General features: G+C 40.2%; 1 protein-coding gene across 1 annotated transcript in view; it reads left to right on the top strand.

Annotated features, from left to right (window-relative positions):
- Nucleotides 1-13,233, top strand: part of LOC114358955 (metabotropic glutamate receptor 4-like) — a 38,087-nt gene that overhangs the window by 15,790 nt on the left and 9,064 nt on the right. The window contains exons 3-7 of the mRNA XM_028313148.1: nucleotides 1,615-1,721; nucleotides 2,151-2,300; nucleotides 3,292-3,425; nucleotides 10,225-10,391; nucleotides 10,947-11,105. Of these exons, the coding sequence (XP_028168949.1) occupies nucleotides 1,615-1,721; nucleotides 2,151-2,300; nucleotides 3,292-3,425; nucleotides 10,225-10,391; nucleotides 10,947-11,105 (717 nt within the window). The remainder of the gene's footprint in view (nucleotides 1-1,614; nucleotides 1,722-2,150; nucleotides 2,301-3,291; nucleotides 3,426-10,224; nucleotides 10,392-10,946; nucleotides 11,106-13,233) is intronic.

The following is a 13,233-nucleotide window of genomic DNA, read 5'->3' as shown; positions in this document are numbered from 1 at the left end:
CAGAGGTGGGAACAAGAGGTAATAGTCCCGTAAAACAATTTAAAGACTAACATTGAAAAGTGCCTGAAGAATCTGATCATGCGTAATAAGTAGCGCTGAAATTAAATAAGTAGGTATAATTATAGTTCCTACCTTTTTCGCGACGACCCGTCGACTCGCCCACTGTCCTCCATCTGTAAAATATATTTTAAATTATTAGGTAAATGACAGACCAATTACTATGCTTTTGAGTTAAATATGGGATCTTTGAATCCACTATACATTTGAAACAAATAAAGTTATTCATGAAGTCTCAATTTATTGAGGACACAGCCCTAGTGTCACATGAGCTGCCGTAGTCGTATGATATAGCGCAATCAGACCGACAATCGCGTATTATTCATCTATTCAATAAGAGCATTAGGTACACGAGTATAGTCAAGAAAAGAAATTGACAAAATCCTAGAAGAGCTTCAGTTCACTTTATATTCTTTAATAGTACATGCACGATTAACCCTTTGAGATTAAACGTCGTTAACGTTCACAGACTGATCTTCGCGTGCTTTGCCAGAGGATTTTCATTAATGGGGATGTTGCCTGGGTCAAAAAGCAAGAGTTTTAATTAGTCCGTCAGTTAACTTATCAAAAAATACTCTACACGTATTTTTCACTTTTTCAAACTAATGAAAATTTAAAGAGATAAAGCGCCCCAAAGTTCATAAGAAGAGGCCCGTGACGTCAACGCTTGCTTAAAAATGCCGCACGTTGTGACGTCGTGCGCAACTTCAACGCACCATAACTATGTAATTATTTGTTAGATTGACAAATAAAAATATATGTGTCCAATATTTTTTGATATTAAACATTACGGACTAAAAAAATTTTTTTAGGCAACTAGCCTATTAAAATGTACCCGACGTATAACTATACGGATGATGTTAGATTATTAATTTATCTGCGCGGCCAAATTTCGGCGTTCGTGCTAAATCCCTGGTAATTGAAAGATTCGTATTATTAATGGCACTGACTTGTTATTAATCATTTTGAATGGTAAATCATAGGTTGTGATAGAGGCTGTTCTAGTAAGGATAGCTACGTTAAACCAATGTTATAATTTAACAATTTGTGTTAGGGGTATTATTTATTAAAGTTTAAATACGCGCCAAAGGCTAAGCTAATCACGGACTTAAATTCCAAGATTACACTTCTCAATAACGCTCGCGGCCACACACGGCCTCCTTGGCTGCGCGACACTGCATGCACTGGCCACTAATAAGAAAAAACTGAATTTTTCGCGATGAACAAAATCCATGCTCTTTTGTTTTTCTTTTCGCTCGTCCCTCGATTTTCCACAACATGAATTTTCACGACTCAAAATTTGTAATTATGCACGTTTTACCTGTATTTAATGTAATTATAATAATCTACGATACCCCAAATCACACATACGAATACAAGAAAAATTTGTGAGTTCGCACGCTCCATCTTAAAACTTGATAATCATTACATTAAGATTGTAGTCAAGCACATACCAGTTCCGAGAAAAAACCTTTTTACTACTCTTTTTATTTGAATAATGTCTTTAATGTCTTTACGAATCAGACTCATGAAATTCACTCAGCGTGTTGTTTACAGAGACATGCACGCAACTGTATGCGGAGGGAGGACGGGCCTGTGCGACGCGATGCGGCCCGCCAGTGGCTCCGATCTGCTCAAATACTTGAGAAAAGTCAACTTCACTGGTATGTTTCAAGATCTTTATGTGAATAAAAGCCAGTGACAGGACAATGATGAAAGAGTTACTCTTTAGCTAGGTGGCTGACTCTAAGGAGGAAACAGCCCAGCGATATCAAATAGTAACTCAATGCTAATGATTAAATTCTGTACACTTAATTGCAACATTTCTCAAATAATAAACCTGAGATGTTATATTCATACTCTTCACAAAAGTCAAGAAATAGTCTTCTGTTACAAATCGCAAACGTACTTACTTAACTCTAGTTTTACATACACCATCAAGGAAAAGGAACTCTAGCTGACCACAGACGCAATACTACTTCTAGTTTTCCATAAACTATCGAGGAATATGAACTAGATTTAATTACTTCCATACAATTCCTACCCTCTAGAAGGATGACCTAGACCAGCCGTCTGACAAGACTCTTTTCCAGGTCTAAGCGGCGACGAGTTTCATTTCGATAACAACGGCGATGGACCAGCTCGGTACAACATCCTACACTTCAAGCAGGTGGCCCATGGCGTCTACCGCTGGGTCAATGTGGGGGAATACCTGGACGGCGAGCTGCAGCTTAACTTGGACGGTAAGGCAATGAAGTTAGAGTTTAAAATCATTTGTACGAGGACTAGCTAGTTGTAATTAGACAAGAACGGTGACGGGCCCGCTCGCTACAACATACTACACTTCAAGCAGGTGGCCCATGGCGTCTACCGCTGGGTCAACGTGGGGGAATACCTGGACGGCGAGCTGCAGCTTAACTTAGACGGTAAGGCAATGAAGTTAGAGTTTAAAATCATTTGGACTAGCGAGTTCTAATTAGACAAGAACGGTGACGGACCAGCTCGGTACAACATCCTGCACTTCAAGCAGGTGGCCCATGGCGTCTACCGCTGGGTCAACGTGGGGGAATACCTGGACGGCGAGCGGCAGCTTAACTTAGACGGTAAGGCAATGAAGTTAGAGTTTAAAATCATTTGGACTAGCGAGTTCTAATTAGACAAGAACGGTGACGGACCAGCTCGGTACAACATCCTGCACTTCAAGCAGGTGGCCCATGGCGTCTACCGCTGGGTCAACGTGGGAGACTACCTGGATGGCGAGCTGCAACTGAACTTAGACGGTATGGCTATGAAGTTAAAGTTTAAATTCGATTGCACAAGGACTAACTAGTTCCACTTTGATAACGGTGATGGACCAGCTCGGTACAACATCCTACACTTCAAACAGGTGGCTCAGGGCGTCTACCGCTGGGTCAACGTGGAGGAATACCTGGACGGCGAGCTGCAGCTCAACTTGAACGGTATGATACATACTGAAGTTAGATTTTAAATTATAATACTACCCGATCGAGCTAACTGCGCACCTCGCTAGGGTGCGTCTCTCCCTCCCACCTCCAGCACACCTCCCCGCGTTCGCTACGTCCGTATCAGACCGTGGATATGACGTCACGACTGTCCAGGTGCGCAGTTAACTCAACTGGGTTGTAACAACAGGAATAGAATGAGATGAGGAGATCGAACGGATTCTATCCTAAGTATTTCTTTGGCAATATTAACCACAATTTATTTGTACAGATATCCAGTTCAAATGGGGGGAACGGAGGCCTCCCGAGTCGGTGTGCAGCGCGGAGTGCGAGCTCGGGCAGGCCAAGCAGTACGTGGAGGGCGAGAGCTGCTGCTGGCACTGCTTCAACTGCACGCAGTACGAGGTAACACATCGTCATAGTCCAATTCTAATTCCTCTAGGATGTAGGCGCTCTTTTCAGGTCACTACATCATCATTTCAGCCATAGGACGTCCACTGCTGAACATAGGCCTCCCCCAATGACTTCCACATCGCACGGTTGGTATCGGCCTGCATCCAGCGCCTTCCTGCTACCTTTATCTTATCGCTGCGCTTTCCAGTACGTGGCCTCCACTCCAGAACATTGCTGCCCCATCGGCCGTCAGTTCTGCGTACTATGTGCCCTGCCTGCCCATTGTCACTTCAGCTTGCTAATCCGTTGGGCTATGTCAGCGACTTTAGTTCGTTTACGTGCCTCAAATATTCCTTTCCCTACGACCACTTGGGTGTACCATGTCAGCTGTGCTGACAACTTCACCCAGTCAGTGGTCAGCACATGGTAGTAAGTGCTTAGTTGTGCAACTAATTTTTCAGTTTGACTCTTTGTAGACAGGGTTGCTTTATGGCAGGAGCCAAGATTTCAGAAAAGTTCTCCTGAATATAAAACCAAGAAAGAATCGGCTTTTCCATAAATTTTGGTTGACAAGAACAAAAAGGAACTTTTTACTTGTTATGGATCAGGTTCAATTTTTAGGAATACTAAAATTAGTATTTCTGTGACAGCTCTTATACGACCATGATAAACGTTGTGAAAAAGTAATTATCAGAGCGCACCCTTAGAATGAAAGTGACTTAACTCAAAATTCCTGTTACTCTCGATTTCACCATAAACTGACCTTATAAAGCATGCTCTATATCCCTGTATAGATAAAGTGACCTATCTCTTAGTAAAAGCAGAGAAATGCATACTTCGGTCTCTTTCACTTGTCCCGCTTTTCATGTAGGTATGCATATTGTGTGAAAGAGGCAGAACTAGTTTTACGTCGGCGGTGCTTGCGAGTGTACGTGTAAAACATCGGCGGATCTCGAATTATATCTGTTTATTACAAAAATACTGTAAAGGTAAGTTCATGATTCTTTTNTCTAAGGGTGCGAGAGGCAAACATTGCAAAATACATAGTTACTTAAAAAGGGACTGAACGGCCAGCATTACATAAACAAATATTAAACACAAAGGTGCTCTACTCGTATAATATAAATGTATATTTGTGACATTACACGGGCATTGGTTCAAATGGGACTGAACTTTGCAATCGTCTGGCAAAATTCAACTTGCAAGCTCAATGTTATAAGGACAAACGGCTGGGGTATTAGGGTGCATTCATATTGGAGAGAGCAATTGAACGAGATGCGCTCCGAGACCAGACGGCAAAGAGTATTGAGGTACTTAGTCACACGGTTCTTAACGCGAATCGATACATTGCCCCTCACTCTCTTATACACTCGGCATCAAATAAATCGCACCTCCCGCGACAAAGACAAACACTTATCAAACGTATGCATCCCCCCTTCCCAAGAACATTGGTACCATTTGAAAGCCTAGTTCTAAACTTAATTTCATTAAAGGAAAGGTGGTAAAACCACAAAAATGTGTGTTTAGAAGGATCCAGAGTCACTTCTTCAAAAAATAGGTAGTTGCGCTTGAGCCAACTTTTGTGGCTATAAAACTGTTAAATTGGGATTAATTGCTATCCATCTGTTAAAAAGGAGGTCGAGGCCTATTTTCAAGTCACATTTATGGTAGGTTGTTATTTGTTTTTCTTTAAGTTTATTTATTGGGCTTTTAAATAACACCAATATTGTTGGCGCACCATGATTGTGTCAGAAGAAAATCTTTAAAGTTCGCGCCACGGAAGGTGCGATTTATTTGATGTTGAGTGTAGTTACATTTCCATTTCAAATTTTGAAGACAAGCTGCTAAGTGATTTCGAATTTCATGATAAGTAATTTAAGCTTCAATAACTTATGAACAATACACGCATTCCTCAGTTCAGGCGTTTTGTTCTAGAAAACTTCTAAATCCCCACCGGTCTATGTACCTATTGAATTGAGAACTTGAGAGAGACAATAATGACAAACTTCTCAAACAAAACCATTTGAAATACCTTTGATTGAAACGAAAAGTAGACATGAACGGCATAGCTAAGTAGACATGACTTCTGATCTCTTTCGAAATCCAAAACGATAACGAGATTTACTTTGATACAATATAGTTCCTCTAGCTCGTGCCCCTTTCAAAGACAAACGCATTAACATCCACTCTACAAAGACAACATACAATATAAGACAATTTTGATGCATTCCACCACATAAAATATTACTTTGTGTACGACTGTAAAGCCAGCGTCAAGCCAAATTAGATTGGACTCATATCTCATACAATGTTACTCGTAACTCGAATGGGGATGAGTGGAACGTAAAATGTAAGGATTTGGGGTCGACTAGGCAGATGACTTTCGACATTCGTATATGACATTATTTTCTACGATGCCATTTTAATAGTTAAACAACCACAGGCAATAATATTTTTACCACTTAGGCGGTTATCACACTGCGCCGCGCTCCGCCGCGGATGGTTGTCAGTGTGAAATGCCGCGCGTGTTTTCTATACAAACTGAGGTACTTGCATACAATGATTAAATCTGTCACCCAGCGCTCCGCGGCGGAGCGCAGCGCAGTGTGATAACCACCTTACTGACTAACGTCCGTATTCACAATCGATACTTGCTTAAGTGAAGCAGCAAGTCGAACGCACAGCGTTGAATAGAGCGCTGTGATTGGTTCGTGTGTGACCCTGTGCGTCCACGCGCACTGTGAGACCTCATAGTAATGTTTGTGAATACGGGCGTAAGGCACTAGCTGTATCTGTACCTAGACTAGACTTCAAATCAATCAAATGGGTACAAAATTTGTTACAACCGATTCAAAAATATATCAAAATCTATCAATCGATCTATCTCTGTTCCATCACGGATTTAATCCTTATGATGACAAGGGAAAATGTAGAAATCGCATACGAAATCAAAAGGCTAGGATTCAGCAATCGCGCCCTAAGCCTTTATAAAACGGTTTAGCTTAAAGACGGGCGCAGAGACAATAGGCTAGTTGCCTAAAAAAATTTTTTTAGTCCGTAATGTTTAATATCAAAAAATATTGGACACATATATTTTTATTTGTCAATCTAACAAATAATTACATAGTTATGGTGCGTTGAAGTTGCGCACGACGTCACAACGTGCGGCATTTTTAAGCAAGCGTTGACGTCACGGGTTGTGTCACGGGCCTCTTCTTATGAAATTTGGGGCGCTTTATCTCTTTAAATTTTCATTAGTTTGAAAAAGTGAAAAATACGTGTAGAGTATTTTTTGATAAGTTAACTGACGGACTAATTAAGACTCTTGCTTTTTGACCCAGGCAACATCCCCATTGTGCTTTTATTACTCTCGCTTACACTGCCTCGTGATATGCATACGATAGCTCGGTACACTCGGCCCCATATAAAAGCTATTCCAAGTTTTGATACATTTAAACATTGTGAAATAAAAAATCTGACACGTCCGATGTACGTGTTAAATCTACTCGTATCTCTGTAAATATGTAAGTATAGAATAGAATAGCATATAAACCTCATAGAGTTGTAGAGTATAGATTGATGTGCTGTTGATGGTAGATAAACTTTTGACCTGGGCCCACATCGTGACATTCTATTTTGTAGCCTAGGCTCTGTTCTGTCATCATTCAATCAGTTTTTCATGATGGAATAACATTTATCACTCATACCTTCTGATGATTAGTAAACTCACCATTTGGCTAGCTGTCTTATAAGAGACATGAAAGCAAAGCTTTGAACAACGCCAGACAGAATCTTAGTTGGAAATCGTTTAGATATTAAACAATTCTGTTTCCGACTACCCACGGCCATATCACGGCGCATCCCTGGAATTAGACTTGCAGACGTTAGAAGCAATTCAACTTGCAAAGCTCAATGTTATGAAGACAAAACGACTGCAATGGGGTGCATTTTTATTGGCATTTGATATTGCAGAGCTCCGGCGAGGAACTTCAAGGCACACACCTACATTTCAAGCGCCGATCGGATGGTATTTTACTACATTTCTTCCTTAAAACAATATCCCTTTATTAAGTTTGAAACATTTTTTGTAATGTCAACCAAATCTCATAACTAGACTTGATTTCCAAACTTGAGCCCCGTTTTGGGAACCTATCCTCAGAAAAGCAAACACGTGTTCTCATTAGTAGCCATTCAACAAAGTAAAATAAATAGCTCTTTTTCTTCACTCTGGGGATCCCAAAAAAAAGGGCATGACAGAATAAAAAAGTTTTGGAACATTGTAATGTCGTTTAGTCTCCAAACTAATGCAAGAGTAACCCTTTCTGATTTACACACGCTGCTGGCCAAATGGGTTGAGATCTCTAAAAAAACATGGGCATTTTAATGCTTTAGCTTTTGTGTTTCCTGAAGTTATATGATCGTTTAAGGGCTGATTTTCCACAGATAACTTTTAACTGAAGAATAAGTTGACACATTGACAGTTTCAGTACCTATGGGAAATATGTCAAAATGACAAGTTTATTCTTCAGATAAAAGATATCTGACGATTGAAAAATCAGCCCTTAGTCAGTTTTAAGACAGCAACAAATCGAAAATTCGCAGTGTCGATGCACGCTTGATTTCAAAGTTGTTCAATGTCTTTATCTTTAATAGCATCATTTGGGACTAGAACTACTATGGCATGGTAATCAGACTATCTTAACCAATATTACTAGATAGAACATGACGGTTCTAAAGCGCTTAAGCCAAAGTTACAGATATTAGCGGAAACTTTGCGAGGGATATTATGCAAGCAAATTAGTATTATTGTCGTCGTTAACAGAATTATCTTTTAAGCTACTCGTAGTATAGATTAGTTTTAAAGATTAGTGTATACCTAAGATTGTTTTTTGATTGATTTAGTAATAGGGATGTTTTAAAATTATCTCTATCTTTTTCTTCGTCAGCTCTTTTTCATCCAATAAAAACCGTTTTACCTGTAGATCCGTTACGCAAACTCTACATTTCTTCACAACAAAAGAACTATCTTATTTATTTATTAGTTTCTGTAATAATTTATTGTTAGTACTTTTTTAAACATTCTAAGCATATTGCTTTCTTTCAAGTATCAGTTTGTGCAATGTACAAGTAAATACCTGGACAGTATTAAGGCTTTGTCCCACCAGACTATTTATGAGATATATCATACTCCAGAATCTGGAATATTTTGTGCAGCCGTAAATTTACATTGTAAGCAATATCCGGAAGGTATATTGCTGTCATTTTCCACAACAAGAGGTAAGTTATGTAAGTTTATAGACATGTTGGTCTACTTTTTCGGTTATTCATCGGTGTGTTCGTACATTTTACAATGCACAATGCAATTTTAATAAAGAAAGATACCTATAGATGATCTGTACTTGCACTACTGAAAATATTTGATTCAAGAGGTGCCTGAAGCTCAGAATTGTGCCTGAAGTTCTAATCCTATACAGTGCATTGCCATAACATCTAACATCTACTATGAACAGCACAACGGACAATATTGTAGCTAAGTCACACCTATCTATACTGCCGGCATACATAAAGTGCAGCAGTTTTAGCTTGATATACCTACCTAATGCTTCTCACTTGAACGAGTATTATTTTCTTTACTCTATATTTGATGTCTGCACTCTTGATATTTGGTATTGAAAAAGCGAGGGCCTCGCTGATATTTCTCCTGGGCCCGTAAAGCAAACCCCCAATAATAACGGAGCAGGAAACAATCGCTCACCGAAATGTGTATGGCTAATGGAAACAAATAGAGTAGACTTTGGACTTCATATAAATACGTAAATATTAGTTCAGTAAAGTTTACGGTCTTGGATCCCTGGGTGCAAATATTAGTGTGGTAAACACTGTAATTAAACCCAGAGTCTCTTATTAGTAGCACACGTCGTCCATACTTGTTAACTTGGTATGTTACAGTCTGAACTCACCGTTACAACCCTTTTTAGTCGCTGAACAATAGGAAACTGTGTAATAAAAGATTTCTGTGATAAATTATTTTGCTTAACGATTAAAAACGGTACTAAGTACTGGGAGAAAATCTCTCACCATCGACTTTTAGTTGGCCGATAGTTGGGCCAGATTTTAATTTTTTCGAAGAATCGGCCGATACCAATCGGTGTAATGTGCGCACTTTCATACATCTCCATACTGATAAACAGCCCGACCTAACTATCGGCCAACTAAAAATCGGTAGTCTGCGCCTAGGCTTAGTACTAAACCAAGCTAAATATTATATTAGTCACGGTACCCACATACTTAATAGTTTATTGCAAATGCATGTAGGCAGTGTGGCCAAAATTATTATGATTATGATTAAAATGAAGAAAGTGCGTCACTGAATCCTGCTCAGCTATGACGCAAGTCACCGACACCAACATTTGATGCATAGGCCCGGCCCGGTCCATCCATTACTCGATAGCTGGGGCCGGTCCGTTTTGTTACCCGCTTAATTCGGTTGTTACACTCAGCGCACATTTCGCGATTTTTTTGTGTATTTTAGAAAATCACTGTCGTCAGAAATAAAATTCCTGAACGACATTAGCACTCCTGGGCGTGGTTTGCGACCACCCAAGTCTGTTTTGTCCTCCCCCAAATAATCTTGGCTGCTACGCTGCCTTATCCTGGCAATTTCTGGGTCTAAAAATCCTGGTATGCCTAGAGTCCCAGACCATGATCAGTTTAATAAAATGCGAAAAAAAAACAAAAATGTCTCATCGAACAAAAATATTGCTTCATGATATTCACAGGACCTTTTTACATTTACGCCTTTGATCCTCAGATCCGATCGCCGTACGTGGAGACAGCCTGCATGGTGTGTCCCCGCGGGACGCTGCCCGACCCGACTCGGACGCACTGCAGGCCCATTCCGGAGGCCTACCTGAGGCCCGACTCCGCCTGGGCTATCGGCGCCATGTCCTTCTCTTCTGTTGGGATATTGATCACTGCGTAAGTCCTCACTGCTTACGCCCGTATTCACAAACATTGCTATGAGGTCCCACAGTGCGCGTGAACGCACAGGGTGACACACGAACCAATCGCAGAGATCTATTCAACGGTGTGCGTTCCATTTGCTGCTTTACGTTTCGAATACGGATAATTAGCATCGTTTGTGAATACGGGCATTAGTCTCATTAGCGCATAAACATTAGGTCTCACGATTGGGATGATTTCTCGGTAATGAGGTCCTAGAGTATCATAGCAGCCTTTCTATGTAGAAAGAACTTCTAGCTTGCTCTTGATAACAATCCAATTGATGATAGAGCGAGCTTTCATAGAAGCTGCCTATTCACGCGTGCCATGAATGCGTTGGGGTTGTATTATTAGGAGACTGGCAGGTAATTCCACTCCTTGGCAGTGCTTTTAGTCTTTATCACCATCTCACATCAAGTATCCAAGTAATGAGCTTGATCAAAAGTCATACTACGTAGGTCAGTGGAGTTAAATAAATCGTCTACGCCATTTTCCACCCCAGAGTAGTTGAAACACAATCTTTCAACCCAGGTTCGTTTGTGGCGTGTGGGTGCGACACAGCTCTACACCAGTCGTAAGAGCGAGCGGGAGGGAGCTATCTTACGTCCTGCTCGCCGGGATCCTCATGTGCTACCTCGTCACCTTCGCGCTGGTCTTCAGGCCGACTGACATCTTGTGTTCTATACAGCGGTAAGTCCGATCTAACTTTCTTCTATGCTGTTCAAAAATCCAGGTTTCAGTAACATAGGTGCTTGCTGGTGCTATTTAGGAACTTTTTTCTCCTTCCCTCTTCTAAATGCAGAACATATAAATTAATTGTTATAATCGTTGAACTACGAAAAAGTGCACACCAAAAAAAAGGTATCATGACAATGACTTATTTAATAAACTGACATGACGAAAAGTCCAATTCCACTTATGCCCTAAACAACTCATTTGATCAGTAACAAAATTGATTGCTACCAAGGACGCCTCCCAGATTCCTGTCTTTTAATTAGAACGAACAAAATCCCACTAAATCCATCCGAGCCTTGCACACAAAGGATTTGATTAACTGCCGCAACTCCACCGAAAAATCTCCCCTATTCCCATATATGGGCTATAAAAACAAATATCCTTCGTAGTAAACGGAGTACGATGAGTATAGTAATAAAATCTCAGGCAAAGTAACAAAAACCTGAAGAAACTGAATACTTACAAGAACAAGGGTCTAACTACAGATTAGGATAGATATCGTAAACAATGTTCGTGTGTTTTACGCATTCTTCTTAAGAAGTTTTGGCACCTATGAGTGTGAGAGGGAACTATCTAATTTCTGCCTAGGTCTGGTCACTAGGCATTATAGGGATCTGGATCTCTTTGGCATACGCTGTATAACAGTGTACGACAAAATCCATAGACCTGAATGAAATAGTTTTAGCCGTCGTGAATTAAATTATGTATTAGATTTTGTAGATAGTTGAATCTTTAAGCAGTATCTTGCAACATTATGTACCGTTTGACGCTCTACATGTGCCAAAAAGCGCATATCAACATGCTATTGTGTAAGAGGTGCCAAACATGTAAAACATTACTTGTTGCGCATCTAACGTTGCCTAGTGGATACACAGCTTCATTTAGTTTTATGAATGTACACGACCATAAAGTAGACCTTCCTCTAATAATTAATCCAATGATTGGATTTCGTAACTAACACCTGGCTATGATGTATTACAGACATAATCGAAACTGGATTCGTCCCCTAATGGTTCTCCCGCGTCGTGTGCGGATTAAGGTTGCCACATACCTACTTAGCACTATCCCGAAATCGCAATAGCACCCATTGAATATAGAGGTGGCTATTTATCTATATATGGCTAGCTTTAAAACCCAAACGTGTATATTTCCACTGCCCTAAAAGCCTAATGCAGACAGACGGTTTCCAATCTACGCCATAAGGCTTAGGCCTCGACTTAGGCTTAGTTTAGCTCTTAGTCTAGCGACCACAATAAGACAAAAAAAAACAGAATTGTCTCACTTTCATTATCTATCGTGAGTTGTCAAGGATGGGCAGCTTGGGGTCATTGGACGGGATTTTACGTGCTCACGGACCAGGCTTTAGTAGTAAATTCTGTACTGTTCTCTCTGTTTAGCTACGCGGCGACACCTGTGTGGTAACCCTTAACCATCCCATAATAGGCCTTGGTTTTGAATAGGTCCATTCCTCACACGTTCGGCGGCACAATGGCGCCGTCTTCTCAAGGGCGACCTCGATACGGATTAATAGAGCACACTGCGACATAATGAGATTAATTACCACACGTTTCATCTGCTCTGTGCCGGATAATTGCGGGTGTAATACTTTTTTTGTCCCTACACGTGCCAAATATTATATGGATAAAAGAATATTCGTTGGGCACATAAATAATGTAGTGACTATTTCTGACAAGATTGGTGTTGCTTGTTGCCCCAAAAGATGACAAAACAAAAACTAATTATGTCTAGAAATCAAATCCAAAACAGTAGATGCTTGGATTTGGAGATGTAGTACAAAATTTAAACCAACAATATTGTACAAATGGTACATTATACTAGACCAAGCAGAATCATGTTGGTGTTAATATAAAAATGAAGGTAACTATCTTGAATTTAATTAAACAAAATATCAATAATTAAACTGGTGTTGAATTAACTTGGCAACTTACGTTCGTGCATTATGCATACAGTGTGCCTACCATGAGTTTACGTTAGGTGAGCTCGCTAGCGAATACGTCAAAAAATTCTAAAAAGATTTTATTTCTTGAAAGTAGCCGCTAGGGGCGCTGCACAATATGTCATA

Source organism: Ostrinia furnacalis, unplaced genomic scaffold (assembly GCF_004193835.3).
Source record: "Ostrinia furnacalis isolate ACB-3 unplaced genomic scaffold, ASM419383v2 OfSCF4153, whole genome shotgun sequence".
In the NCBI taxonomy this organism is placed as follows: Eukaryota; Metazoa; Arthropoda; class Insecta; order Lepidoptera; family Crambidae; genus Ostrinia; species Ostrinia furnacalis.
This window is presented reverse-complemented; position numbering and strand designations above follow the sequence as displayed.